Genomic DNA, 27,952 nt, shown 5'->3' with positions numbered 1-27,952 from the left:
CTGTATTAAAATATTTACACACTCTCTTCTTTCTATAGAAAAGGATCAATATAGTCACAGCCACTTGAAATTAGTGCTTGATATTTTAGTTAACAAAAATACAAGCCTATAAAATGCAGCTAGCAGACTAGATGCAATTTTAATTAAAACAACTTACATTGAATAAAGATCAGACAAGATTGACTGGGTTAAGTTAGTAAATACAAAGATTATTTCAAACATCTCAAGAGACACAAACCATAATATTTACTCCACAATTGGTATAACTCTAAAAGGTGAGTTTACACTTGTGACACATTGGGTGGCTTCGAGTAACGGACGCGACAAAAATGTACAGCATTCGTGTTTTTTGCAAATTAATTTAGGTTTTCGTCGCGTCCGCCTCGCAACGCCACCTTTGCGTGAACGCACTTCGATTTTCCCATGAGACAAGGGTCTTGTAATTTTGCATAGAAGAGAGCATAGCAAAATACAGAAATATTTAAACATGGAAGTAATAACAAGTCAGCAATTCAACCATAGAGGACAGCTAGACCACACAATAGACCCAACATAAACAAGGCTAATGTTTCCATTGGTGAATGACAAGCTTTTTTGTTTCATTAAGAGCAACAGCCCAAGATAAGAAACAATATCATGGGAAACTGATGTAAACATGATTGCAAAGTGCCAGTGTCATACTGGCAGAATGATTTTGAAAGAAGGAGCTGCCTCAAGCCTCAGCCGGCAGTGCTGGCAAGGTATGGGAAAATTTGCGTAATTTTTCCAATGCCTTTCGTACAGCCCTCTCTGAACAGAAGGCGCATACCCACTTTAACATACTCTGGGTGACGGGTAAACCGAAAGACAACAGAAGCATTTTCATTTGTATGGATGCCATTATTGGCCATTATTCCTTCCATAACAGCAGTTTGACGTATATTTCCAATGTGAACAGTAGTTTGAAAACCTGGTTTAATGGCCGTGGAATGGAATAAGACAAATACAGTTGCCTGAAATTATAAAACAATGTTAAAACAGAAGGGTGTCAAAGTAAGATTTATAATCATACTGGATCTAATGGTCGGTAATACTTACTTGGAAGAACAGGCAGCCAGAGGGCTTCTCATCATTTTCAGTACTTAGTAGAACCATTCCTGTACGAAGGCCAGGCACATCTAGAGTGAGTGACAGGGAAGCACTTTGACTTGCTCTCACCACCCTGCATGGAGCTTTATTTCGATGAATTGAGTGCACAACTATGGGATTAAAGCTACCATCATTGAAAGGGCCTGTAGGTTACAAGATAAGAGTATTAAGGACATATTTCAAGGAAGATTTAGATTTGAACAACACACAACAGTACAATAATAATGTGCTCACCAATTTGCAATTTTGTCCCTTCAGTAATAACACCCTTTGTAAGAAGGCCACCAATGACAGTGCCCACCTCAGGGACCCGAAAAGTCTCATCAATTTGAAATTCACAGGGTTCCTGAAATAAATAAGATGATAAATTTTAACAAATACTAAAAATGTACTTCAAGTACTTCAATGAAAATATATGAAACAAGCACACATACCTGTTCTAATCTATCCTTTTCTTTAACGGATACACCTGGAGGTAAGACATGTAAAAAGCGAGTCAACAGCTGAAGCCCATTTCCAGTGACATTGGATACGCAAAATATGGGAACAATGTTATCAGCCATTTGATTTGAACCAGCAGTCATTACATCATCTTCGTTTTGAACAATCAAAGGAACCTGAAAAAGAAAAGACACCAGCACATGTTAGAAACAAATTGTTGCAATGTACAGCAAAAATTAAGAAAACATGCTGTTATTGATTTCTTAGCAATTACCTTACGACATCCAGCCGATTTCAAGACACACCCCAAGCTACTTATTGCATCATCAGGAGAAACAAGATCTGTTTTTGTGATTACAACAAAAAATGGCACATCCAAAGCTACTGCTAAGGCCAAATGCTCACGAGTCATCCCCACTATTCCAGCACTGCCACTGACAACAAGCATTGCATGATGAGGCGAGTAGCCTGTGAGCCCTTGAACAGTAGTGCGAAGATATTTTCGCCTCCCAGCAAGGTCAATGAAAGTGATGAGTTTGGTTGAGTTTTCACAAATTTCTTCAGCAGTTGTCATTTCACTATAGTTGACAACTTGGCCATGGGCATCAAATCCAAGTATTTCATGACTGATTGATGATGTTCTCCCTGAACGCACTTCATGCACGTGTCTGAACATATTGAGTCTCGATCGCCCTCTGCCATTATCAAGCTGTCCCTGTGTCAGCACACCTAATAGAGTTGACTTCCCAGCATCTGCACTTCCCATCACTGCGACTCTGACTTCAATGTTGTGCTGATCATCTGGAACCTAAACCCATCCATTGATTACTAACCATTCAACAAAAAGTTTGAGTTAATATCATCTACCCTAGAAAATCAATCTTCTGCCTTTACCTTTCTCACTAAAACTTCCACAACTTTCCGTTGATCTGACACAGTATTACCATTTAAACTGTCGTTACTGCTACTTCCATCAGTGTCAGCATCAGTATCATCCAGCCATCGTTCACGTAAAATAGTTGTTGTAGCGCCAAGAGATAAGGCCATTTGCCGTAAAGTTTGTAAACTAGCTGTCATTTCAGATGAAGATAAACCAGCAAGAACACCATTGTCCTCTACACCAATTTCATATATTGCTTCCCCTTGGCCTTCTCTCAACCTCCACTTCAACTGCAACAGTTTAAATAATGCATAAATGTCAAAAACAGCTCTGAATGAGCACTTTTAAGAGTGTCCAAGTACTAAAATTATAATAATATTACCTGAGTCACTAAATGTTCAAATCTTTGTTTGGAGGGATTCACAAGCTTAAGTTTATATTCCACATTTCCAAGCTGGGGCTCTGGAGGCAGCTGTGAGAAGCCTTTAGTATGGTCTTCATTATCTACCCAGTCATCTCCTCCAAACAGCCCAAGAAAGGAATCCATGGTTGCTATCTGGAAAATATTGAGTAAAAAAAAGGCATTAATCACAGAAATTTATACTATCTGACAGAGAACATGATTCATGATAAAAGACATCCACCCTATTCCCATGCACATGAACTATCTGAAAGATAAGGGAAAGCACATCCAACCAAACTGTGAACCTCAGTTGATTTGGAAAAGCGCTGACAGATTGCTATCAGGCTCAACTCAGCACACCATTACTAAAGTCCACATTATGTGAACGCCTTAGCAACAAGTCTACCATGCTAGGAAAGATTACGGAAATTGTTCATGTGGAAAAAAAAAAACTTTATCCATTATTTTGAAGTATCATAAGCACAGTTAAAAAGAAAACCATAGTTGAACATTTAAAAAATCATGATATAAGTTTAAAAGAGTTTTATAAACAAAGCTGTTAAATATGAAAATATGGTGTACGATTTAAAATGTTATATTCACAAATAAATAACAAACGCATGAGGGTTTCAAGTGACTTTCCAAGCACCTTGTTGTGTTGACAGCTTCCTTGCCAACTGGCAAAGACCCAGAGATCCCCAGAGCTTAAGACTTGTTTCGTAAGCACATTTCTAAAATTAAACTCTCCCTTTGTGTTCAAACTGTACCTAGCCAGCTGTCAAAGTTTCAACTATAAACAAGATCACTATGATAAGTCAAGTTTCACAAATCAGGCAAGTCGTATTTAACGGGGATATAGATAAGATGTAGGATTAGTAGCTAATTTCAAAGAATATTAAAAAATGAAACATTGATAATGCACCCCAACAGAATTACATCCAAAAATATATGGACATATGGAAGATTGGCAATACTCTGGTTCAAGGATACAGAGGAACCTACATAGAAGTAGGATACATATTTAAAAAAAGGAATGGACTTTTTAGAGAAGAGGGGGCAAATGCATCACAGTGTTCGTGGATGAACGATGAACCACCGAATGCAAAACGATTGAGATGGCTGGTGAATTATAAATCAAAGCCCACTAAACAGATTCATTACAAGTCCTTCGCGGCGATTGCCTCAGAACCGAACAATGAGCCACAACTTGACAGCCCGCGTTAACCTCTCTAAACCGACACTTTCACAAACATCGTGCATGCAAAATGTCCATCGCTTGCGTACAAATTATGTAGCCCGATATGAGGCAAATTAAAAAATTATCTGGCTTGGCAATATTTGTTTGTTTGTTGTCATTGTTCCCCCTCCCAGTGACGCAATCTCACCGTCAATATTGCTCTCGCAGCCAAGACACCCACTTCTAGTTTCAATCTCGATTTCGGTTTAACTTACGGTCGCTCTTTCCAGAAACAGTGCAGAGTATCTTGATATGAACCAGCTACTGCCCCATCATCAACAAATAATTTTGGCGTCCAGGTCCGAACGGTCCGAGCTGAACCAAACAAGCTCACAAACAGAACAGGAGCAAGCAGAAGCTACCCCTCGCTCCCCCTCCCCCGCACGTATCTCCCCTTTGCACTGTACTGTGTGGTGGTGGTGGTAAGCATAGCGCGTCTGCCGTCAGGAGCACCATGAGTATAACAAACGTGTCAGAGCTGTCTGGCATAGCGCGTCTGCTGAAGGAGCACCAAGAGTATGAAAAAAGTGTCTGTTGTGCAAATTCCAAACAAACAAGCCGCCAAAAGTGTCATCTATGCACTTGTTCTGACCTTCAGTGTACCGGTACGCCAGTTTTCAGTTTCTGCTTATCAAAAACACCTGAGTATTTTTTTCAATTTCATATCATGTTGACGTAAGGATTCTTATTCAACATGTCACTTTGTATCATCCTAGTGCAGTTAACCTAGGGCCTTGGATCTAGTGTTAAATCTATTTCCCATTCCCCCAGACGAATGCAGCAGAACATATCCAGCTTGACGGGCCGCGTTCTGCGGTCGGCCCGTGCACCGACCCAGAAACTGGCAGGAAAGGCCTTCTCTGCGTATGCACCAAGTGACTTGAAAGTTGAGCACAGTGCCGCCAAGCAAGAATTCTTCGTTTGCATGGGCGATGGTAAGTTGCACAAATCTCAGCCTCATTTATTGCGGTTTTCATTGTTTTTTCATTTTCGTTTGTAATGTAAATTTTTGCTCTAGATTGTGCTGTGATTCAGTATCAGAGGACCAATAATACTCTTGATTTATATCATACCGAAGTCCCATCAGTGTTTCGTGGACAAGGTGTTGCTGCACTCCTGGCCAAGGTTTCTTTTCCTCGCTACCTACTCTGGTTGTTGCACATGCAGATTTATTAACACTCTTGTTTGTTATTGTGTTACAGGAAGCCTTTAATTATGTTCTGCAGAACAATTTGAAAATGAAACTGTCCTGCGATTATCTTCAGAAGTACTACAAGGACAACTTGACCCCTGAACTAGAGAAGACATTAGCCTGACAATACTCTGAATGTAAACTGATAGTCGATAAATAAATCTAGCAACATGGATTCAGAACAGGATGTTAAAGCCCGTGTCCTGTACTTGTTAAGAGCGGGTCTTACCCACAGTGCTCAGACACTAGCACTTGAGGGTGTAAGAAGGTATCCTGCAGATAATGTCTTTCGGATGTACAATGGATGGTCACTTGCCCTTGGTGGCAGACCGCAAGAGGCCATAAGGGAACTTGACTCACTTTCCTCTGACAAAGACATTTCACTTGGCATAATTGTGTCACTCTTACACGCTCACAAGTACGTTTTTACTTAGTAGTCACAGATTTTGTATCTAGTTGCCTTTTTTCTGGTAGTTGCATTTACACCCCTTTTTTTTAAGATTGTGCTCGACAGTCGACCATGAGGCCGTATCTAGTTTGGACTCCCGACTTAAGGAGGAAAGAAGGTCAGCGAATGAGATGCCACTTTATCATGCCGCTTATTTTTTCTGCCTTGCTGGGCGAGCAGAAAGGGCAAAAGAATACGCTGACAGATTACTAAAGGGAAGTCCGCAGTCGTATTGGGGCCTGACAGTGAGAGGCTGGATTGAACTCAGTCTGTTACGTGATACGGTAAGACTCTTGTTATTTCTAATCCTAACTGTACTCCAATGGCCAGCCGGATTATTTTCCTTCTTTGTGTTTCAGAAAGATGACAAGCCTCCAGAGACTCGAGCCAAGGCCGCAGGGGACTTCTTTTCCAGAGCTCTCGACCAAAACAAAGGCCACACCGATGCCGCCTTTGGTGGAGTGCGCGCCAGAGAGTACATGGGGGATCACGCTGGCGCCATGGCCGTCCTCAATCAGATGATAGTTCGCTTCCCGAGCGCCACACCGCCTCTCATGGAGAAGATGCGGAACCAGCTAGCACAGCGAGACTGGGGGCAGGCCTCGGACTCCGCGGCCAGGGCCTTGGCCATCGACACCAACAGCTTGGATGCTCTGCAGGTGCCGTGCAAAGACAGTGGCGAAAGTTGCAGTTTGACAGTTTGATCGGACTAACCAAGGGGCAAACAACTCGAATTTAGGTGTACATTTTCCGTGAAATAACGTGAAATAACGGTGAAATAACGTTGAAATAACGCCAAAATAAGCGTGGAATAGCGTGAAATAACGGTGAAATAGCGCGAAATAACGTGAAATAACACGAAATAACGCGAAATAACGTTGAAATACTCTTGAAATAACGTTGGAATAACAATGAAATAACGTGAAATAACGTGAATTTGAAATAACGGTGTACAAATTTTGACGAAGTTGTTTGCCCCTCGGACTAACAAGCCGTCTTCCCCTGCAGATCAATGCCCTCGTCCTTCTCTGTCGCGATGGCGACTACGAGGAAGCAGCGCAAGCAATTCGCCGCTTCGGAGACGCCATGGAGAAGATCGAGCCCAAGAACACCCAGCTCTACCTGGAAAACGCCCAAGTACGTCATTTGGCAATGACTGCCGGCTGTGCGGACCTCTGGTACCACTGCGTCGCGTGCAGAGTCACAGTTACAGTGTTGTTGACCCCACCGTCGCTCTTTGCAGCTGTTCTCCTGCGTGTGCGGCCGCAACCCCGTGGTGCTGGCCGAGACGTACCGCCTGGCGGAGCGCGCGGCGCGGGCGGACCCCGGCGGCGCGGCGAGCACCCAGGAGCTGGGCATGCAGTGCCTGCTGGCGGGGAGGCTGCGGGACGCCGCCAAGCACTACCGGGCCGCCACTCGCGCGGACGAGAGCTCCGTCGGTGCGCTGGTCGGGCTGACGGCCACCCTCCTGGCGGACGACGGCACCGCGGCCACCGCGGCAGCGCCGGGAGACCGCGACCAGGCCCGCCAGCAGGTCGAGTTCCTGCAGGAAGTGCAGGGCGCCAACCCCAGCGCCAACGTGCTGCTCATGGCGGCCAGGCTGTCCGCCGGGGACTCGGAGCGCGCGCTCAAGCTGCTGGACCGCGGCGTGGAGGCGCACCTCAAGCTGCTGCACGGCGAGCCCTTCGGCACGGCGTACCTGCGCACCCTCAACCCCGACATGCTGCTGCAGGTGGCCCGCGAGTACCAGCGCCACGCCCCCGACACGGCCTCGGCCCTGGGCGACGACTCGGGGCTCAGCGTGCCCACCCCGTCCGCCCTCAAGTAAGTCCCAAAGACGGTGACAGTTAAAATGAAATTTAAAATGGCAATGTGCTCATCGAGGCCCTGCCCGCGTCTCCCCCAGGCAGTGCTCGGCCGTGCTGGAGTTGGTGCGCGAGGCCTGCCCCGGGCTGCTGCCGGCCCACCTGTCCCTGGCGAGGACGCAGCTCATGGCGGCCGACGTGCGCGCGGCGCACGCCACGCTGCGACACGTGCTGGACAACGTGGACGCCACTTCGGCCGACGGGCACCTGTTGCTCGCGCAGGCCCAGCTACGGTTAGTTGCTAGATCACTCTTTCTTTCCACCTCGGGGAAACTTGTGATTGAATTTTCTGTTCATTTCCTCAGGCAGGGCAACGCTGCCGCCGCAGCTCAGAGCCTCGAGGTGGCCGTGAGCTACAACTTCGCGGTGCGCGAACGGCCTCTGTTCCACCTGCTGTCCGCGCTCGTGCAGCGCGCGCGCGGTGACCTGGACGAGTCCCTCAAGAGCCTGTCGGCGGCCCAGGCGCTGTCTGGCCTGCGTCCCGGCAGCGGCAAGGGCGGCGGTGGCGGCGCGGGCGCGCTGGGCGGCACGCTGTCGCGCTCCGAGCAGGCCACCGTGCTGCTGGAACTGGCCGGCCTGCACCAGCAGCAGGGCCGCTGGCCCGAAGCCATGCTCGCCCTGCACGACGCGGCGGAGCGCTTCCGGGACACGCCCGAGGAGGGCCGCGTGGCCATGACGCACGCCGACGTGCTGCTGGCGAGGGGCGACGCCGGCGACGCGACGGCCGCGCTCGCCGTGCTGGCCTCTGTGCGGCCCTCGCAGACCTACTACCTCCAGGTAAATGGGACGTGACGTCTTGACGTACTCGATCATGACAGCCGCTCGCTGACGCCCTGTCTTGTCGTTCGCCAGGCCCGCCACAAAATGGCGCACGTGCACCTGCGTGTGCGGAAGGACCGACGAGCCTACACGGAGGTGTTCCGCCAGCTGGTGGACGAGGACCCCAGCCCGCACAGCCTGGTGCTTCTGGGCGACGCGTACATGGCCGTGCAGGTAAGCATACCAGCTAGACCAACATATTAGAGGTGCGAGACGTATGGACAGTATAGGTACATTCCGCGACTTGGGTGTTGCAGGAGCCCGAGAAGGCCATCGAGACGTACGAGTTGGCGCTGCGCAAGAGCCCGCCGAACCGCAACCCGGGTCTGGCCTGCAAGACGGGGCGCGCGTTGGTGCAGACGCACCAGTACGGCAAGGCGCTCAACTACTACCGCGAGGCGCTGCGCGGCGACCAGGACCCACAGCTGCGCCTCGACATGGCGCTGCTGTGCCTCAAGCTGGGCCAGCTCGACAAGGCGGACGCCACGCTGACGCAGGAGCTGTCGTCGAAGGAGGCATCCCCCAACGACGCCGAGGCGCTGGCCGTGCGAGTGCGGATGCACGAGCTGCAGGCACGCGTCCGCGAGCGCACTGGAGGCGGTGCGGGGACGGCGGCCGGCGTGCAGGCCGCGCTGGCCTGCCTGCAGGAGGCGCGGGCCACGCAGTCGCGCGTGCTCAAGCTGGTGGCGGCGCGGGAGGGCGAGAACAGCGCCGCCGTCCTGGAGCAGCGCGCCGTGGGCGCACGCCTGTGCCGCCAGATGGCGCTGCACGCCGCCTCGACGCGTGACCACGCCGCCGCCGTGCGCTTCTACCGCGAGGCCCTAGTCCTGCACGCGCCGCCCGACACGGAGCAGCAGGGGCAGCCCTCCGCGGACTACAGCGACACCCTCATCGCCCTCGCCAAGCTGTACATGCAGGTGGGCACTGGACTCCATCTCAATGACAAGAATGCAAGTTCGCGTTCAGGAATTTATTGATTTTGCTGTGGTCTTGTCCTTGTCGAAGGTGGGCGACCTAGAGCAGTGCCAGGCGACGTGCCAGACGCTGCTGCTCGCCGCCCCGGAGCACGACGCGGCCACCGTCATGATGGCGGACTTGGCGTTCCGCCGCGTGGACCTGGAGGGCGCCTGGCAGCACTTCTCCGCGCTGCTGCAGCGGCGCCCGGCCTACTGGACCGCGCTGGCCAGGCTGGTGGAGGTGTCCCGGCGCCGAGGCCAGCTCGCCTCCTGCCTGCCCTTCCTGGACGCGGCCGAGGCCGCTAGCCAGCGCGGCGAGCCGGGCCTCAACTACTGCCGCGGGCTGTACTCGTGGTACTCCGGCAGCGGGTCTCAGGCAAGTTTGGCGTCTAGACGCAACGGGTTGCACGGCCTCATTGTCTCTGCTGCGAAGTTTCACGACGAGCACAGCTGAATGTTGTACGGCGCGAGCGCTTCCTCGATCCACGTCCTGAACATGGCCACGTCGGCGTACACGCCCGGCACGTCTGCCGTGCCGCAGCCGATGCCCCACGACACGATGCCGGCGTACACGTAGCGGGAGTCGTCGTCTTGTGTCATCGGGCACACCAGCGGGCTGCCTCCGTCGCCCTGCAACACATGGAGGGCTCGATTCCGGTCGAAAGCATCGCCTTGAATTATGTTGGACGGCGTCGCTGTTGTCAGCACGCTGCTCACCGTGCAGGCGTCCCGGCCCTGGATGCCGCCCGCGCACATGAAGGTCTTGTGGAGGATGAACTTGGCCCCCAGCCTGGTCCGGCGCAGCTTGTCCTGGCACTCGGCGTGTGGCACCACGGGCAGGTCCTCGATGAGGCGCAGGATGTTCTGGTACACGCCATCCTTGCCTGGAAACACACACACACGCGCGCGCGCGTTTGAACACGGCGTTTCTGCCGGTCAGAGACTAGCAGTGATACAGATGTAGAGACAGCTTACCGAACTTGTCTTTGCCCCAGCCGCTAACGAGGCAGGTGTTGAAGTCAAAGTTCTGGTCCTGTTCGGGCAGGCAGATGGTGCCGATGTGGTAGCCGATCCTCACGGGCTCCCTCAGCACCAGCAGCCCCATGTTGTTGTGCAGCGTCTTGCGCTTGTAGTCGGGGTGGATAATGACGTTCTCCACGTCGCGGTCCTGGTGCTTGTAGACCTCGGCCTCCGTCCGGGAGTCCCACTCGCCCGCACGGACCAACAGGCTGGAGCCCGACACGCTGCAAACGAAAATATTTGGTGAACGAGCCAGAAGGATTGCCTGTTCTCGACTCGTCGGGCGGCAGTGGCGCGTGGGTTGCCTATGCCCGACTCGTCGGGCGGCAGTGGCGCGAGGGTTGCCTATGCTCGACTTGTCGGGCGGCAGTGGCGCGAGGGTTGCCTATGCTCGACTCGTCGGGCGGCAGTGGCGCGAGGGTTTCCTAACGCCGGAGTAAACGCTGCGTCTGCATCAGCCTCCGGCCTGCAGACTGATTCCGGGAGTCGTTCCGTCGCTTTGTGCACCCATAAGAAACGGTTCGCGAGTGCGAGAGAGACAGAGCGATGAAACGACCCTCGGGATGAGTGCGCCGCGTGCTCCTTACTCGTTTATGACGCAGTGGGCCGCGGTGAGGACCACGTTGGGGGCGATGAGGCCGCCGCCGCACAGGTACTCGGCCCCGTCGCCGCGCTTCCTGAAGACGGCCACCATCCAGGGGATTTCACCGAAGTTGGTCTCGTCGTTCAATCCGCCCGAAATCCGGGTGCCGACGCCGAGTCTGTTGCGCACCCCACAGAGCTGCGGGGGCGCGGGCGTGGAGGCGTCTCGAGGCCCCTGCGTGGATGGGCTTGGGTTCGGGGCGGTCTCGGCGCTCGGCGGGCCGGAGGGGAGGCAGCACTCGTGCAGGTAGTGGTCGCACGTCGAGTTGTCTCGGGTCTGCTGGCGGATGTCGATGAGGCTGTCTTCCTCGTCGCCCTTGTCGTCGAGGCGGCCGGGGCACATGTAGTACGGCACGCACTGGCACCCCGCACTGCCGGCACTGCCCCCGCGGCACGTACACTGCAACACTCGCACGGCATTGAGACTCCCTGGCCTTCCTGGCCCGACGCACCGCGACGAGGTCGCACTCGGCACTCACCGGTTCGTACACCTTGTCGTCGTCGGCGGGGCACGACGGCCCGCCGAAGATCTTGCAGATCTCGTCCGTGTTGAGGTCCTCGGCCTGCCTCACCGCCCTGCCGCCCCTCTGCGTCCACGTCCGCGGGCAGGACGCGCCGCCGAACAGCTCGCACAGCTCCGCGTCCGTGGGCGTGGGCGCGGCATCGTCTTTGGCCGCGACGCACGCCGCCGACGTCCCCGGCGTCACGACGGCCAGCGCGGCCACCACGGCGGCGGCGGCAACGAGTCTCGCGGTCGCTGCCATCGGCTCCAGCGCTCCAGCTCTAGCACACTGACTCCCGGACCACTGGTGGTCTCTGCACCGCAGTACCGGCCGGTCTCTGCTCGAGTGTTTCTCGATTCCTTGCCCAGAGTGCGCCTCGCTTCGCCACTCCTCTCCTCGGCTTGTTGCTTGCTGTGCGATTTGTTTTCTGCGCCAAGAAATCGCGGCGGGTGCTTAATATGCGCGTGACGCACACCCAGGAACCCGTTGCGTGCTGGAGCACGGCTGCCCGGCTGGAGCACCATGCCGAGGATTGAGGATTGACCTGTCTTTGACCCGCCATGGGTTTTTTCTCGCTGACCAACACACAGACGAACGTTACTTCGCTCGCATGCTTCACACCTCACGTGACAAAACAGATTTCTGAAACATCTCAGCCTTCCTCTTATATTTTATTTTTCGGATCTGCCTTTTGAATTTTTGTTTTTCTTTGTTGATGTTTGTTTGTCTTTCTCGATCTTCCTTATGAGAAGTTCTATTTTGATGCTATTGAGTAGTTAACTATGTCTGACCAGTTTTCTGTGGTGAACGATCCAGGATATTAATAGAGGTACTCTTTGACACCCGCAGGCCCTGCACCAGTTTAACGCGGCGCGGCGCGACCCGGAGTGGGGGCAGCAGGCGGTGCACAACATGATCGAGATCTGCCTGGACGGCCAGGGCCAGGGCCAGCAGGCCGACGACGCCATGGCGGCCGAGGACCGCGACGCCCGCCAGGCCGCCGTCGCCACCGCGGAGAGGCTCCTCGCCGAGCTGCGCGGCGCCGCGGGCGGGCCCGAGGAGGAGCTCAACAAGCGCCTGCTGGCCAACCAGCTGCTGCTCGCGGCGGGGGACAAGCGGAGCGTGGAGAAGGCAGTGCAGGTCAGTCATCGCGCCGAGCAAAATAAAAGTTGCAAACCGGTATTACGGGTACCTGAACCTGAACCCTGCGACGCATGCGACGCAGGACTTGACGGCGGTGGTGAGCAGCGAGACGGAGAACCACAGGGAGCCGGTGGGCGCCGTGCTGGGGCTGGCCCAGGCCCTGCTGCAGCAGAAGCAGACGCAGCGCGCGCGCAACCAGCTGAAGCGAGTGTCGCGCACGCCCTGGACCGTGGAGCAGGCCAGCCACCTGGAGAAGGCGTGGCTGCTGCTGGCCGAGCTGTACATCCAGCAGGGCAAGCAGGAGCTGGCCGCGGACCTGCTGCGCCGCGTGCTGCAGCACAACCAGGTGCGTGTCGTTGCTGGCCAACCTGGCCGACGCCGTGGTGGTGTTGGCGTGCCTTCGCTTTGCTGCGGCGTCCTCATTTTTAATTTTCTCTCCTGCCCCGACTAGGGCTGCACCAAGGCCTACGAGAGCCTGGGCGTGATGGCCGAGAAGGAGCAGACGTACCGAGAGGCGGCCACGCACTACGAGCGCGCCTGGAGCCTGGGGGCGTCCGACGCGGGCGGCACGGCGCGCTCCCACCCGGCCCTCGGCTACAAGCTCGCCTTCCAGTACATGAAGTGCAAGCAGTACGCCGACGCCATCGACGTGTGCCAGCAGGTGCTGGCCGCTCACCCAAGCTACCCGCGCATCAGGAAGGACGTCCTGGAAAAGTCAAGGAACCACTTACGAACCTAGTTCGCCGGAAGTTAACGTTTAAATTTGAAAAAAAAAAAGAAAAAAAACGTCACCTGTGATATTTTTTGCACTTTCTTCTTTTACTCTATTGTGTTATGTGCTTATATTTATTAAACTCTTTATTTTAGTGTGGTCATGAGTGTTGATTAATTTTGTTGCCTCAACCCTTATTTCGGATGTACCACGTCACTTTCAAATGCTTGTACAAATTCGTTTTGTTCGGTTGGCACAGCCAAACAGCGCTGGTCGCCAAGTTGGCAACACCTGCTCGTCGTCTGCTAGAGCTTGCGAGACCAGACAACATGACGACTAGGTTAGGAGTTAAAACAATTTTAACTTTTGGGGCGGGATGGATTGCCAACTCAGCCTATCAGGTGATACATAGTAAGCAATCTCAAACGAGTGGTTCCATTGTGATAGATGGACGCATTGTTAAAAACCGTCCAGCTCTCCCCATCTTTGGAGTCGTGTCGGCTGCTACGCCGTACGACACAAACACAGGGAGCGACGTCGCTACTAGAGTTTCTCAAGTAAGTTACAAAACAAAAAATTTGCAGACTCTTTTGAGAGTTGTAGTCATTTGTTCTAGACTCTTCTCGTTTCTGTTCACAGATTATGCAGCATGGCTTCCCCAGCTTAGACAATATCCGTTCCTTTGATGACTATGTCTTGTCATACGATAGACGAAACAAAGTTGCAAACTGGGTATTTGAACATCTAACACCAGATGGAGTTAAACACAATGAGGCAGTAGACCGTAGCAAGTGTGATTTTAAGGAAGACCTTTCCATCCATCCATATTTCAGGTAACAGTTAAATTCTTCACTTTGCTAAAACTAAGGGCTTCAAACCACTAAGAAAATCTGATGATTCTTTTAGGTCAACCAATGAAGATTACAAATATAGTGGATATGATAGGGGACATCTTGCTGCTGCAGGAAATCACAAAGCTCACCAGAAACATTGCGAACAAACCTTCCTCTTATCCAACATGGCTCCACAGGTGGGAAGAGGTTTTAATAGAGACTCGTGGAATCGACTGGAGAGACATGTACGAAAACTGACTAAAACTTATCAAAACGTCTATGTTTGCACTGGCCCCATGTACCTTGCTCAGTAAGTGCCCAGTCTTCCAATGAAATACTTCAAATACTTCTTATATATATATTTTCTTTAAATATTTTCAGGAAAGAATCTGATGGAAAATCTTATGTCAAGTATGAAGTGATTGGAAAAAACATGGTATCAGTCCCAACCCATTTCTTTAAAGTGGTTGTTGCTGAGGATTCGAATAGAAATTTTATCATGGAATCGTATGTTATGCCTAACGCTGTTATTAGCGATGATACCCCACTCACTAATTTTATGGTAAGAACCTTAAGCACCTATTTCTTTGTTGTTTTAATAAATCAATTATAAATTTGTGCTTGTACTCTTACACTGAAACATTATTTCCAGGTGAAACCTGAGACCATAGAAAAACTTTCAGGGTTGCTCTTCTTTGATCGAGTTGCTCGTGATAAGCTGAAGTCAATCAATGGAAAGAAGGCGTAACATATCCATTAGAAATGTTGTGATTTGTAGGAGAGGGAAGTGGACGAAGCCTTCGAGAATTTTATCCCTCGGCTACCTTTTTAAATAAAAATTTCCTACTACATTTGTGAAAAGTGTGATAATGATGTAGATGCTTGTCACAAAGATTGTTGTGAATAAAAACGTAGCAATTTCATTGTAAGTAGAATTTCCCTCCTTTCCTACAGTTGTTGTGTTCATGCTTGTCGAGATGTAAGCCACTTTTCCACATATCTCCTTACAACAAAGTTAAGGACTCTGGCCCTACCAGCTCAAGGACGGGCCTTGTGTCGAGCCGTAAGGAGAAGTGTTTTGCGCCCTGAACGATGGCGCCGTGAAGGTTGGCCACCCATTTGACGTCTCAGAGCCCCCCCCCGGTCTTCCCTGCGACGAGTCAAAGCGGTTGTCTACCTTCCGGGCGCTGCGCCAGAAGGGATAAGGTGATCCCACAGTGGTACTGTACATTCGCTCAAACCTGAGCCAGCGGCGACCCTTTGCTATGCAGGCCTTTTCTTGGTGCCATCATGAGTGTGGCAAACAGCCTCCAAACAACGAGCGAAACAAAGGGTCGAACCCTTATAACGCACCGGAACAGCACTCGGACAATGAGGCCCCCGGTGGGGTTCGGCTGTTTAACTTTTCCTTTGGTCGCCGCTGGCTCAGGTTTGAGCGAATGCACAGTACGTGGGGGTGGAACATGGGCGGCCTACTTTGACGGCGTGGCTGAGACAAGCCTGGCTAAATGGACGCGAAGCAAACACTCGTCCCTCCTCGTTCCTCCTACCGTCGCGTCCTACCCACCCCAGTGCCAAACGGGTGGCCTACCTTGGTGGCGCGGCTCTATGCATAGGGAGGGCTAGCTCTCTCTCTAACATTTCTCATGACCACTATTTCCTTCTAGATTCTTTCCAACGGTCTTGGACTCGTTCCATTTGGTGTAAAAATGACTTGGTATATTACACGCGATATTACATCTTATTAATTTTTTTTATTTTTCATTTTACATGTGGGTTAGATTGGTGTTTAGAGATTGAAAATTTCAAGAGTGGTTGAGAGAATGCATTTAATGTCCCCGTGTACAGAATAGCGAGAAGCAGCGCAACTGAAACATCTACTTGTCTCTTACAATACTGACAAAGAAACACACATTAAAATGAAACAAACATAACTTATTTCCACATGCATGAACTAATTAGATGTTACAATAATTTAGCCAGTTATCAGAGGTCAAATTTTTGTACTCACAATCCTTTAATGAAATTACACAGCCAAAACTTTTGTTTGCTGTGTTGATGCCATTTAGCAGAACAGTGGTTTAGAAATGTTAATGATCTTAGTTCTGAAAACTATTTTTGTGATGTATGGGAAAAGTTCTGATGACCTAGTTAATTTCTGAACGAAGAAAGTGGAAAAAACTGATAAAAAAGGTCTGCGGTAATAAAAAAGAGAAAAACAAGATTTCATATTTGCTTTACACATCACAGAAAGTATTAAGTATAACTAATTTTAAAATTTCATCACTTTTCTGAAAAACAGCACCAACACGAGATCAGGTTCAAACCAAAGTGGTTTAAACATTCTTGTTCCAATTTGTGCACATCATAAAAAAACAGAAAACAATGCTCTAATGAAGCTAAAATCCTTGGTTTGGGGTCAAAATGCAAATCAGTGGGGATGTACAAGGTTAAAAACATTACAACTATTTTTGTAAACTATGTTGAACACGTTTTCATGAACATTTGTGATCATTCATTTAGATCAGTTCTTGTCTAAAAATAAGACAACAGTCAAATACTGTGACCATACGTTCCGGCAGACAGAGCAGATAAAAACAGAACACAAGAAAGAGTGTGTGGTTTATGGTCCATACAGCAATAAGCTGTTGAAAGGTAGGGGCAGGAATTGTTCAACAACAACATAATAAAGAAAGGAACATATTGGTATATTACACACTGGTAACTATTTCCAGCCCTGAGGACGAGTGATGTGGGCTTGGTCTGCTGGTACAGATGGTAACAAACATACAGTACATTTAAAATATTTTACAATGTTTCAGTCGGTCATAGTACCTACATTTTGGGAAGGTTGGCGCCAGCTTTTAACTGGCAGCGGCTCCTGTCCCCTGGCTTGGTGTGCTAGCACCAATCTCAATTAACTATATTTATAATAATTATAATAATAATAATATAATAATAATAACTGTACTTTCAGTACTTGCAAACATACCTGTACAACACGATCTGCAATCTGCCATTCAATGGATTTTCATAAAGATAAATCTGATTCTTGTTTTATATATATATATATATATATATATATTTATATATTTATATTTATACTATGTAAAATATGTACAATGTTGGGTGGCCCTTTCTGTGGATGATACATGACATAACTTACAATGAGATGATGGGGCCACCCAGTACAGCGCCTTCACACACACATACTCACAATCGCGCGCGCATTCAATCACACATGTTTACTCAAACACACACATTCACACGCTCACAAAATATAAGCCACAAAATGGTTCTTTTTACAATCACATCACAGCAAGATTAAAAAAAAGTTTTCGCAGCCTCCTTGCACTACCGTTGAATTGCAGAGTTAAGGAGGAACGGGACATAAAACATTTTGCTCTCAAGCAACACCGCCGCTGCAGATTGCACCTGAAATAGAGACAAAAGTAAAGGTCATAAGAGAATGCTTAAAAGCCATAAATCTTTAAAAAAGAAAAAGCTTGAAGTTACAGGGAAACCTACCTCAGGGAGGCGGACAAGCAGGTCATGGAATCTACATGGCTGCTGTGGGAACTGATGGTCCACATAAGTCTTCAGGCAGGTCATGTAGCGCTCCTGGAAAGTTTCCAGCTCGCTCGCACCCCCGCGCGCTAAAAAAAAGAAAAGAGAGCGAAAATTGAAACTTTTTCAAAAAAACAAAAAAGTCTGGAGACTTGTCCTGTAACTACAACTGGAGCCGGGCCTTACATGGGTTGAGCATAATGATGACTTTGAGGCAGACGTACTCCTCGACGCGCAGCTTGATCCGCCGGAACATGAGCGTGAGGTGGGTGATCTTCTCCACCAGCGGCCCGACGTCCTGCCGCAGCTGGTCCATGGTGATGGGCCGGCCCATCATGCTGGTGATGCAGGTCTGCAGCGTGCACAGGTTGTTGGACACCTCCTGCGTGAAGTCCGCCTCCGTGCCGTCGCTCGACGTGGAGCCCATCTTGTGCGCGCCGTGGATGGCCTGGTAGGCGGACGTCGTCAGCACCAGCAGCTCGTGCCACTTGTGGGTCAGCAGCCGCGTGTGCACCTGCGGGGAGGGAATGCCGTCAAACGAGGTCCGGGTCACGGTCTCATGAGGGAGACTTCTCCTATGTCCATTTTGGATGGGTTGATTCAATATCCCAATATCCTTTCCTACCTCGACGGGCAGCTCCAGGTAGAATGGGAGGCGCTTGGTCCACTGCACCAACTTGTACACGATCGAGTCGCCGATATGCATTAGCTTGTCGGAGAGGTCCGTCTTGTGGTCCAGCACCTCGTCTAGATTCTGTCAAAAAGAGAAAACAACATGTGTTTAGCAAAGACCAAAACGCGTGAGGGCGTGGATGGGTTTCGAACTTTGAACCGCCGCGCTGCCGCGCTACTCACTCTGAGCGTGGCGATGTCCTGGAACTCGTCGCAGTCGATGAGGGCGTGGATCATGGTGATGGAGGCGTCGATGGGCAGCGTCCGGTCCCGCGATGACGTCACGGTGTTGTCGAGTCGTTGCCGCAGGTGCACCACCTGCAACCGGCAACCAGAGGGCATGGGGCGTCAGGCCGCTTCAGGCGGAGAACAGGGCGGGCAAGCAAAGCGGACAAGCAACAACATCGACATCGTCATGCCAACAAAAACTACGACACCAACTCGCTGCTGGCGACATTGAACGTCCAAGCCGGGGGAGGGAGGGGTGGCTCTGTCAGTGCACTGGCAGTCGTCCTGTCGGGGCGACGGCGGCGCGCGGGGACTTCCCTGGTCCGCCGCGCGGCGGAGGTGGCAACCCTATGGCGACCGCGTTCGGAACCTTATTCCATTCATTATTTCGGTTCCGCTTTTGCCCGGGTAGGGGCGACGCCGCGACGCCTGACTCATCAGCGCGGCGAGAGAGTGCCAAGAACGCGGCCTGCAGCACCTGTTGCGGGGCGCGGGGCGGGCGCGGCCCGGGTGAGAGGCGCCGAGGCGCACCGCGCACCGAAACCAGTTCCCTCGCTATTTCGTATCTCTTGAGATGGGTGACGCCTTGCCTCTCGTCTCCCCTCTCCTGCGGCACAGCCAGGCGAGCCAGGCACAGCAGCCCGAGCAGCGGCCAGCTCTAACGACCACCAGCCTCCACCCCGTGCCTGCCCCTGCCTGCCTGGGGTTCGCGTTCGCACCTTACGTAAGGGTCGTCGGGAAAAGCGGCGCGGAAGGAAGGAAGGAAGGACAGCGCTGGCGGGGCGCGGCGGTCATTGCTCTGGCTAGCCGCGGCGGTCCAGGGGCGGTCCAGGGGCGGTCCAGGCTCGGTCCAGCGCGGAACGGTGGAGCGCTGACAGGCAGCAGCCCGTCAACGCCCTTCCACGCGCGGAGCGAAGAAGGGGGGGTTCGCGCTGCAACGCCGTCATTTAGCGCGCCAGAAGGAGGGGGCGATTCAATCAAAGTTGTACTGTCCGTCGTTCCTGCAGACGCTTGTGAGGCGACTTGCCTGGTATCGCCTACGTACTCTCCGCGGTTAGTCGTCCTCATCGCCACACTTTTTAACACGCGCCTGACGTGAACCCCCGCCATTGGCCCAAAACTAACCACCCCGCGATAGCGACAGGAAGGACAGGAACGTCGTTGCCGTGAGCCCGTCGGATGGCCTGCGCCCGTCGACTAGCCTGTCTGGCCCTCTCGGCGCTCCACGCACGGACGTGCACGGACGACGGCACCACGGCCATGCCCTGGCCACGCCATGGACCCCCTCTCCTCAACTCTCGAGTGTCGAGAAAGCCACGGCTGGACAGGCCGGGCCTGCCGTGGGCCTGCTAGGGTTGCGCTCGCACCTGACGTGGACTTCCTGACTTCTGCTCCTGCCGCACCGCACCGCGCCGTGCCCCTCCGGCCCCTCCCAGGTGACGCACCGCGCCGCGGCACGCTACGGCCGCTCTGCCGCTCTCCGTCGCGGGGGGCGGGGCGGGGCGGGGGCGGCGGCAGGTCAACAGACGGCCCTGGCAGTGAAAGTAGAGGGCCACTTTCCCTGGCCGCCTGGCACCGCACGGGCACCGCCTGGCCGGCAGAGCGCCGCGCCGAGCTCAAGCCGCTCAAGCTAGGCCCGTTACCTCCAGCCACTCCGGCCGGGCTTCGGGCGTCGACGTCTGGAGGCTCCAGGGACAACGCAGGCGATGCACGATGCCGGACCGCCGGGCCGTTACACATTTCCCAGCGGAGGAGCTCAGAGGAAGAAGCGACAAGAGGACAAAGATAGCGGCAAGCTGGGTGGCCTGGGACATGGCTGGGGTGTTGGAAAAAGCTTGACGAGCGTGCGCCGTGCGCGTCCTGGCGTCCTCCGAGCACCCCGCTCAGCAGGAGGAAGGGCGCCATCAGCGGCAAGCGGGGCGGGGATGGCGGGGCAGCAAAACGAAGAGCAAGCGGCCGGTATTTGAACCTCAGCCCGCGACCAGCGCCAGACGCCAGCGACTCCGTGCGACACGTAAAGCCAGCCAAGGCGCATTCCGCGAGTCTGCCGCCGGGCCGAGAGGCCTAGGGGCCGAAGCCGAAACGGCCGCAAAACACAGAGAGATAAAGTAAGAAGGTACTCAAGGACGCCTGTGTAGCGTGTCGAACCCTTCGGCCTGGTCGCTGGCCTGCGTGCGGGGCGTGCGCCGTGCCCGGCCGTGCCGTGTGCATAGCAACAACACTGCGAGCACTGCGAGGTGAGCTTCGGCGAAGAGCTTCGAGCTTCGGCTTTCGAGACACGAAGCTTACCTCGAAGTTGCGCTGAAAGTGCTCCAGCCCGAGCGGTCCGCCAGCGTGGCGCGGCGGCAGCGGGCTGGAGGCCCTGGAGGGGTGGTAGCCAGTGGCGGCCAAGCCAGTGGCGTTGCCCGCGGCGTTGCCTGCCTGGCCCTTGGCCTGGGCTTGGCCGGCGGACTGCTCGGACTGCTCGGGGACGCCCTCGGCAGGGCTGCTCCCCGTACTCCCCGCGCGTCCGCCGCGGGCCTCCACACAGAAAACGACTCACTCAGTGCCCGACGAGCCCCGCGAGCTCTACGCGGACGTGGCGGCCTCGGGTCGGGCAAGTTATCGCCAAGTGATGAAGCTCCACACACACGCCCACGCCACACGCACGCCAAGTACAAAGGCCGCAACTTGGCGCAGCTTGGCGCTTCCGAAACGATACAGTGCAGCGCGTCCGCCAGCGCGTCCCCAAAGCCGCCACTTCCGCCAACACCTTTGCCTTGAATCCCACTCACCTCGCTGGGGTTGGTTAGCGCCGTCTTGAGAATGGTCCCGTTTACTAGGTGAGGAGAAAGTCCGTGTTCTTGACTGAGCAGCGCCAGGCCTTTGGTCTGTCCCAGGGCCTGCTGCTGTTGCTGCTGCTGCTGTTGCTGTTGTTGCTGCTGCAGGTGGTGCTGCTGCAACTGGTGCAGCTGTTGCTGCTGCTGCTGCTGTTGCACGGCACCGGGTGTAGGGGTCGGCGGCTTCTCGGGTTTCACCTGGCCGTTGCTTCGCGGGTTCTTCTTGTGTTTTTTGTACTTGACCTGCGGAGAGACACGCACACACACCCGTTAGGAAAAGAGCGCCCCCTGCTTGGCGAGGTTGCCGGCCGCGGTAAAAAAAAACTCACCTTATACAGGTTGTAGACCGCCCCCGAATTTCTCCCGCCAGGCATTCGGTCTTCGCGGACAGCTGTGGGCAGCAACAAGTCAATAACCCGGTAGAGGAGTGGGCTGGGCGCGGGACTGGGCGCATAGTGCCAACCCGCAAACCCGCCCGGTTCAAAGTCCCGCCCAATTTGAGGGTGTGCAGTATCAAAGATAAGCAGTCGGGCCAACAATGCCATCAAAGTCCGATAAGGATCCTCGCAGCGGCAAAAAGGCTGGAGCGCGCCGCGTCGGATGGGCTGCCTACCCGCTCGGCGGACAACCCAGCCGGCGCGGCGACAGCCGGCACAGGGCACACGCGTGCGTTTGGCACTGATCGAAAACAGATTGAAAAAAAAGCAGAGAATGCAGAGGAAGAAAAGTCAACCACAAGCCCAAATAAAGCACTTGCAAAAAATGTTGTTTTTTTTTAAGCGGATGAGAAAGAAAGTGGGACGTAGATAAACCGCAAGCATGACCATTTTTTAAAAAAATTTTTTTTACTGACGAGACGAGCGCACGGCTAGCGGCAACACGTAATGAGATTGGGCGCGACGCGGTGGTCGCGGCGTCGCCATGGCGTGGCCGCGCCCAGTGACAGCGGCGGCGGCGGCGGCGGCAGCGTGACAGCCGACAGCGGTCGGGAGGCGCGGAGCGAGTCACGGCCGCTCTTCCGGGTTGGGATGGGATTTGGCGCCGGCGAGATAAGCGCCTCTCCGCCCCGCTTCCCGACTTGGCGAAAGGCCGACCGGCCCGACGCGACGCGGCGCGACGCGGTGACGCGGCGGCGAGTTTTGGCACGGAGCGACGACGAGGAGCACCGAGCATCCGTGATTAGATTAATTTCAAGTTCATCGGCCGCCAAAGCGCGGCGACGACAGCCGCGCCGCATTCGTCACCGACGGCCACCGGCCGTTGACGTTCCTATTTTGGACGTCAGTTCGGAGTTACAGTTCGAGAGCGATCGAAAGATGCTTGCGATAATGCTGAAAGCGTGGCGAAAAAAAGGGGAAGATTTTGAGGAAATGGCCGCATGAAAAGAAAAGACCTCCACCCAACAGCACAGAGCGCACAGAAGAAAAGTAAAAACAACAGCGCTGAAGGACAGGGGCGCGAAGTACGAACCTTGCAGCACCATGCCCTGCTCTATGCACTTCTTGAAGCGGCAGTACTGGCATCGGTTCCGTTGCGCTTTGGTGATCTCACAGGTGCCGTCGGCGACGCAGGTGTACACGCGACGGTTCTGGACCGTGCGCTTGAAGAAGCCCTTGCAGCTGCACACCAGACATCTCTCGTTAGGCAACCGTGGGGCCATGGAGGGCAGGGGCGTCGCCAAGGCGTCGCCGAAGGGTTAGCAGGAAGGAACCAGCCGGACAGCAAGTTTTCTTGCCTTTATTTTCTCTTTTCACTTGTCAACATAATTCAGTTTTTGAAAAGTTGCAGTACGTTAATTTGTTTATTAGTCAAATATATTAATTCAAATTCAAACTTATTTTCGTTATCAAAGTAGATCTGGGGTTGTAAATAATTTGCTTAAGTTTTATCAAATTCAGAGGTAAACAAATGCTGGCTGATTCTTCGAGGGTTAGTGTTATTTACAAGAGCTCTCGCCACTGCTGTGAGCATGACTCACATGCGGGGCAGAGGGCCAGTGAACTTGCAAAAGTCGATAGGTTTAAGAAGACAGGGGTTCAAATTCACCTTATATGCAGATTAGTCATAAAGGTGTATGGTACGTTATGCAGTGATATATATGATGAGATACCACCACAAGACATGACTGAAACCTTTTCACAGCAAGAGCAGAGCAGATTCATGATTTCGAGTGGTTCGGCTCCCGCTGACCGGATCGATATCTCGTTCGCCTGACCCACGATAAGGGGCCAGCTTGACCAAACAGGGAACAGATCCACTGTGGGCTGGGGAAGCTCTCCCCCGGGGAAGTCCCAGTTGGCGGCGTGAGGCCTGAGGACTCACCCTTCACAGGTAATGATGCCGTAGTGCAGTCCGGTGGCCTTGTCCTCGCAGATCATGCAGATCATGGGCTGGTCGTCCTCGTCGGGCTGCAGGGCGAGGCCGGCCGCCTTGCCGTGGCCTGCCTCGGGGCCGTGTCCGAGGCCGGGGCCGTGGCCCGCCGCGCTGCCGTTCCGCGCGGCCCAGGGCGGCTGGCCGGCCGCGGACAGGTTGAGCGCGTGGAGCTGCTGCGCGGCGGGCAGCTGGGACAGGTCGCCCGCCCACAGCCGCTCCATGTTGAGGGGCGCGGGGAAGTGGTGCGGCGTGGAGCCGACCTGCGGAGGGAGGCAGCGAGGACAGCGTCAGCAAGGCATCAAGCACGGCGCGGGGCGCGAGGGGGTGCCAAGGGGCGCTTACCTGGTGGAGTTGTTCGGGCTGCTGCGAGGGCAGCGGCACGCTGTTGCCCAGACTGAGCAGCAGCTGCGCCGCGCTCTCGTCGTGCTGCGAGTTGGAGGACGAGGACTGCGTCGACTGCGGCGACGACGAGCTCCAGGACGCCGAGGCCTGCGACGGCGTGGGCTGCGACCACACCATGGTCCGCACGCCGCCGGCCTCGCCCATGATGACGGTGGGGGCGGGCCGCGGCTGCTGCGGGGACTGCGACGGCTGGGGGCTGTGCGGGGGCGGCGCGGGCGCCACGCCGCCGCCGATCAGCTCCGGCCGCACGCCGTTGATGCGCGGCGAGAAGGCGGTGGGCGCCGACGTCGCCTCGTGCAGCGGCGCCAGCAGGTTGTTGTTGTTATTGTTATTATTGGGCGCCGTGGCGCTGTTGTTGTTGTTTACCAGCTCCGACTTGACTCGGATCGGCGGTCCCGCCCAAAAGGACGGCGGTGAGGGGTTCTTGGTCGACGTGACCACGGACACGGGGATGGGGGTGGGTGTTGTCCGGTGCTGGCCCTGCCGGTGCAATAGTTGCTGCTGTTGCTGTTGTTGCTGCTGTTGTTGTTGCTGCTGCTGCTGTTGCTGCTGCTGTTGTTGCTGGCGGTGCTGCACGTCGGCCTGCTCGGCCTGCTGCCGTATCCGCTGGTGCTCCTCGTGTTGCCGCAGCCGGTGCTCCTGCTGTATCCTCTGCTGCTGCTCCACCTCCTGTCGTATTCTCTCCTGCTGCTCCTGCTGCCGTAACCTCTGCTCCTGCTCCTGCCGCCGCTGCTCCTCGTGCTCCTCCTGCAGAACAAGAAGGCCCTGCGTTATCTGCCGATAGCCCGCTGCGCGCTGCCCACCGCCAAAGTGCCCCAGTCGCACTCGAAAAGTAGAACCAGCCGACTGATTCCGAGAGTCGTTTACGTCGCTCTGTCTCTCTCCCACTCATAGAGCATCCCGTATAGGTGCGAGAGAGACAGAGTGACGAATCAGTCTGCTGATTAGTTGACTCTTTTTTCCGCCCCTTCAGCACTCACCGACTGCCGCTGCGTCATCTGCTGGCCGCCGACGACGACGCTGATGACAGTGCTGGTGGGGTGCACTGGGGCGGCGTGGGTGTGAGGGTGGTGGTTGGCGGCCTCCTTGCCGCCGCCGCCGTCGAACACGCTGGTGTCGGCGGCGTCCGGCCGGCCCGAGTGGCCCGAGAGCCTAGCTTGGGCGCCGTGACCGGGCAGACCCGGGGACCGCGCTCGGTCCGAGTCCGCCAGTGGCTCAGCGGGGGACCTGCAGGGAATAGAGAATCTAGAATCAGGCGTGTGAGCGACAGGCGCGGGTTCAACGCCCCGCGACGCCGCTCTATTTTGACGGGCGGCCGGGCGGCGGCACAGTGCGCTGCGAAGCCACATCGTCGTGGGCGTGCCGGGCTGGCCGGGCTCCGCGGTGTCGACGACGTGTACGTTTTTTCCCGCTGACACCGCGAGGGCGCGAGGGCTCGCTACAGTGTGACAGTACACACTTAACGCGGTGGCCGTGCTGCGCCAAATCAGTGTCGGTCGAGCCCCGAGGCCTGGCCGCTGAACCCGTTCGTAGTTCGTACGTACGCAGCGCTGTGGGCCGCACGCGCCCCGCCTGCCATGCCTCGCCCCGGTCGAGCGTGACGCCGTGCCCTGCCGCCGCGCCGACGCAGTGACGAAGTGACGACACGCCCGGCCGCAATTGGAGCACGCCCAGCCCGGGCGTCCCTGTCCGGGCGACGAGGGAATAAAAACCGCGGGCAGCGGCAAAAACGCCGCGAGGGTGTCGGTATTCGAACCCAAAGCCGACCGGCAGCCGGCACGCGCTTTGGCGCTGCGAGCCGCGCGCCGCGATGACGTCAGTTGGAAAGTAAGAGGCACAGGGCACAGGCAAGGCGGGTACTGGTCGGCGCTACTCTGCCCTGGAATGTGCAGGCGCTTGGCGCTTCCTCTCCGGTTCGGACTGAAATCGAAAGCGAAGCCAGCGAAGCCGGCCTTCCTCTCCTCCGCCGCGGCCGCGCCAAGGCAGGCCAGAGGCAGGCACACGCGTCCCGCCCGCCCCGCCCGCCCCGCCCCGCCGCGTCCACGCGTCGCGGTCGTCGCTCTGGCCGGCTCTGCCCGGCCGACGCTTTGTCCGGGGCCTCCCGTCCCGTGCTGTACAGTGCGGTACATCCGACAGACACATCCAGAGGCCCCAATTTCCCCCGTTACTCGGACAGGGCCATGCAGGCCATGCAGGCCATGCCGCTCACACCCGCGTCGCGTCCCGTTACCCGCCGCGTCGCCGCCGCGTCCCGCGTCCACTTCCAAAAACGGGAGCCGGGAGTCACCGCCACTGGGTGGCCGAGGTGGCCGCCTAGTCGCGGCGTCGTGACGTGTCCGTTGTCTCCTCAGTGGTTCTCACCTGGGGGGTGGGGGGCTTGGCGGCAAGGGTGGCAGCGCCGCCGCCGGCGGCCCCGGTGACGGCGACCCCGCCATGTCGGGGGACGACGTGCTGGTGTCCGGGACGCTCTCCCCTGCAACAAAAGAAGACGCGCTCGTCAGAGGAGTCCAAGAGCGTGAGGGCCGCCGCCATGGCTACCGGTGCTGCGGGGCGGTCGCTGCGTCACATCTTGCTCCTTATTCAGATCCCGGATGGCCCGTTTCAGGCGAGGGTGGCCGTCGAGGCCGAATAAGGCGAGGGCGCGGATAGCGGGGAAACGCGGGCCTCTCTTCGCACGGCCATGTGAATCGTCGGCGGTGTCCTGGGAAGAAAGTCTGTCGCTGGGCCGACGGACAGACGGGCAAACAGGCGGACAGACAGGCGCCGCGCGGCGCCACGCCCAGGTCAGGCTGCTTGCTGCTTACTATGCACACGCACGCGATCCGGTACCTCGGGCATTGCGGATTGCGGATTGGCGGGCGAGCCGCGGGGCGGGGCGGAGAGAGAAAGCGTCAAGTCAAGCCTCTACCAGTGCGTCAATGCGCCTCAGCGTCTCAGCATTTAGGGTTTATGGAATGGAAAAAGCGGACAGGGCCGTCGGGGGCACGGGCAGGCACGGGGCACAACGAACCCGATGGTCGTGGACCCTTCCCTGCCGCGCCGTGCCGAGCCGGGCCGGGCCGAGCCGGGCCGAAGTGGCCAACGCCAAACCACGCGACTTTCTCCTGGCAAAGGCAAGGCCCGGCCAGCCATGGGCGCAGCGCGGCGCGGCCCGGCCTCGTCGGTTTCGTTTCCAAAACGCGTGGGCGTTGACCGATAAGCATTGTCTCCCGAGCCAGCGAGCGAACCGGCCCGCGCGCCTGCACTGCTAGGAAAAGAGCGACGGCCAGGCCACGCCGCGCCGGTTTCGGCGACTGACTGGAGGGCGCCGACGACGCCGACGCCCCTCGGGTCGCCGAGTCCCGGCCGGCGTCCTGGCCGAACTCTTCCGCCGCGAGCCCCGAGTCGATGACTCGATCAGAACGGCGCAGATAATATTCGGCGCGGCCGGGCCGCTTCCTCATTGCTGACAAGTGTGTCGTTGTCAGTGCCGGCAACGCCAGTTATCGGCGAGTACGTATCAGCCAGCGCGCGACGCGTCATGGCATGACCTGGTGGGCACGGCGGGCCTGGCGGCGGGCCTGGTGGCCCTGGTGGTGGGCACGGCGTAGGCCCTGCGTGCTCGAGTACACGTGTTGCGCCACCCAAAGTGTCGCCGACGACGCCGATCGAGGAGGGCGCGGGGGTGGG

At 55.2% G+C, this 27,952-nt stretch overlaps 6 protein-coding genes across 9 annotated transcripts in view; 3 read left to right on the top strand and 3 right to left on the bottom strand.

Annotated features, from left to right (window-relative positions):
* Positions 1 to 371: 371 nt before the first annotated feature.
* On the bottom strand, positions 372 to 4,446 carry LOC117640884 (GTP-binding protein 2). Of its 2 annotated transcripts, none has more exons than XM_034377854.1 (8): positions 4,305 to 4,446; positions 2,832 to 3,005; positions 2,464 to 2,739; positions 1,844 to 2,377; positions 1,563 to 1,745; positions 1,363 to 1,474; positions 1,078 to 1,271; positions 372 to 992 (listed from the first exon to the last, which is right to left on the bottom strand). In XM_034377854.1, the coding sequence occupies exons 2-8, from the start codon at positions 2,994 to 2,996 to the stop codon at positions 720 to 722; spliced, it is 1,737 nt and encodes a 578-aa protein (XP_034233745.1). In that variant the 5' UTR covers positions 2,997 to 3,005; positions 4,305 to 4,446; the 3' UTR covers positions 372 to 719. The 2 variants fall into 2 exon arrangements, with proteins under 2 accessions (XP_034233745.1, XP_034233746.1); XM_034377855.1 differs by lacking the exon at positions 4,305 to 4,446 and adding an exon at positions 3,502 to 4,199.
* Positions 4,447 to 4,533: 87 nt separating this feature from the next.
* LOC117640887 (protein NATD1-like) lies at positions 4,534 to 5,456 on the top strand. 3 transcript variants are annotated; one of them, XM_034377860.1, is made up of 4 exons: positions 4,534 to 4,764; positions 4,861 to 5,024; positions 5,108 to 5,191; positions 5,292 to 5,434. In XM_034377860.1, the coding sequence occupies exons 1-4, from the start codon at positions 4,544 to 4,546 to the stop codon at positions 5,300 to 5,302; spliced, it is 480 nt and encodes a 159-aa protein (XP_034233751.1). In that variant the 5' UTR covers positions 4,534 to 4,543; the 3' UTR covers positions 5,303 to 5,434. The 3 variants fall into 3 exon arrangements, with proteins under 3 accessions (XP_034233751.1, XP_034233752.1, XP_034233750.1); XM_034377861.1 differs by having other exon boundaries at positions 4,542 to 4,694; positions 5,108 to 5,214; positions 5,292 to 5,456; XM_034377859.1 differs by having other exon boundaries at positions 4,622 to 4,764; positions 5,108 to 5,214; positions 5,292 to 5,456.
* On the top strand, positions 5,418 to 13,552 carry LOC117640883 (tetratricopeptide repeat protein 21B-like). Its single transcript, XM_034377853.1, has 13 exons — positions 5,418 to 5,699; positions 5,782 to 6,013; positions 6,089 to 6,388; positions 6,738 to 6,866; positions 6,973 to 7,553; positions 7,636 to 7,827; positions 7,900 to 8,371; positions 8,447 to 8,587; positions 8,671 to 9,330; positions 9,419 to 9,745; positions 12,384 to 12,674; positions 12,760 to 13,023; positions 13,129 to 13,552. The coding sequence occupies exons 1-13, from the start codon at positions 5,452 to 5,454 to the stop codon at positions 13,414 to 13,416; spliced, it is 4,125 nt and encodes a 1,374-aa protein (XP_034233744.1). The 5' UTR covers positions 5,418 to 5,451; the 3' UTR covers positions 13,417 to 13,552.
* On the bottom strand, positions 9,638 to 11,926 carry LOC117640885 (phenoloxidase-activating factor 2-like). Its single transcript, XM_034377856.1, has 5 exons — positions 11,511 to 11,926; positions 10,977 to 11,431; positions 10,345 to 10,613; positions 10,087 to 10,253; positions 9,638 to 9,999 (listed from the first exon to the last, which is right to left on the bottom strand). Exons 1-5 carry the CDS (start codon positions 11,793 to 11,795, stop codon positions 9,805 to 9,807), a joined length of 1,371 nt encoding a protein of 456 aa, XP_034233747.1. The 5' UTR covers positions 11,796 to 11,926; the 3' UTR covers positions 9,638 to 9,804.
* Positions 13,553 to 13,662: 110 nt separating the features above from the next.
* LOC117640886 (endonuclease G, mitochondrial-like) lies at positions 13,663 to 15,151 on the top strand. The gene is made up of 5 exons (XM_034377857.1): positions 13,663 to 13,946; positions 14,029 to 14,222; positions 14,296 to 14,532; positions 14,604 to 14,784; positions 14,875 to 15,151. Exons 1-5 carry the CDS (start codon positions 13,719 to 13,721, stop codon positions 14,968 to 14,970), a joined length of 936 nt encoding a protein of 311 aa, XP_034233748.1. The 5' UTR covers positions 13,663 to 13,718; the 3' UTR covers positions 14,971 to 15,151.
* An 882-nt stretch (positions 15,152 to 16,033) lies between these two features.
* Positions 16,034 to 27,952, bottom strand: part of LOC117641350 (hormone receptor 4) — an 82,015-nt gene continuing 70,096 nt past the window's right edge. Inside the window, exons 4-15 of the mRNA XM_034378589.1 lie at positions 26,645 to 26,756; positions 25,264 to 25,510; positions 24,224 to 25,030; positions 23,831 to 24,141; positions 22,979 to 23,127; positions 21,838 to 21,899; positions 21,464 to 21,751; positions 18,645 to 18,779; positions 18,415 to 18,543; positions 17,976 to 18,303; positions 17,751 to 17,878; positions 16,034 to 17,657 (exon numbers count right to left, since the gene is read on the bottom strand). Of these exons, the coding sequence (XP_034234480.1) occupies positions 17,577 to 17,657; positions 17,751 to 17,878; positions 17,976 to 18,303; positions 18,415 to 18,543; positions 18,645 to 18,779; positions 21,464 to 21,751; positions 21,838 to 21,899; positions 22,979 to 23,127; positions 23,831 to 24,141; positions 24,224 to 25,030; positions 25,264 to 25,510; positions 26,645 to 26,756 (2,777 nt within the window). The 3' untranslated portion in view covers positions 16,034 to 17,576. The remainder of the gene's footprint in view (positions 17,658 to 17,750; positions 17,879 to 17,975; positions 18,304 to 18,414; positions 18,544 to 18,644; positions 18,780 to 21,463; positions 21,752 to 21,837; positions 21,900 to 22,978; positions 23,128 to 23,830; positions 24,142 to 24,223; positions 25,031 to 25,263; positions 25,511 to 26,644; positions 26,757 to 27,952) is intronic.

Source organism: Thrips palmi, unplaced genomic scaffold (genome assembly GCF_012932325.1).
Source record: "Thrips palmi isolate BJ-2018 unplaced genomic scaffold, TpBJ-2018v1 HiC_scaffold_15, whole genome shotgun sequence".
NCBI classification, from domain to species: Eukaryota; Metazoa; Arthropoda; class Insecta; order Thysanoptera; family Thripidae; genus Thrips; species Thrips palmi.
Note: the sequence above shows the minus strand (reverse complement) of the source record. Positions and strands in the feature narration are given on the sequence as shown.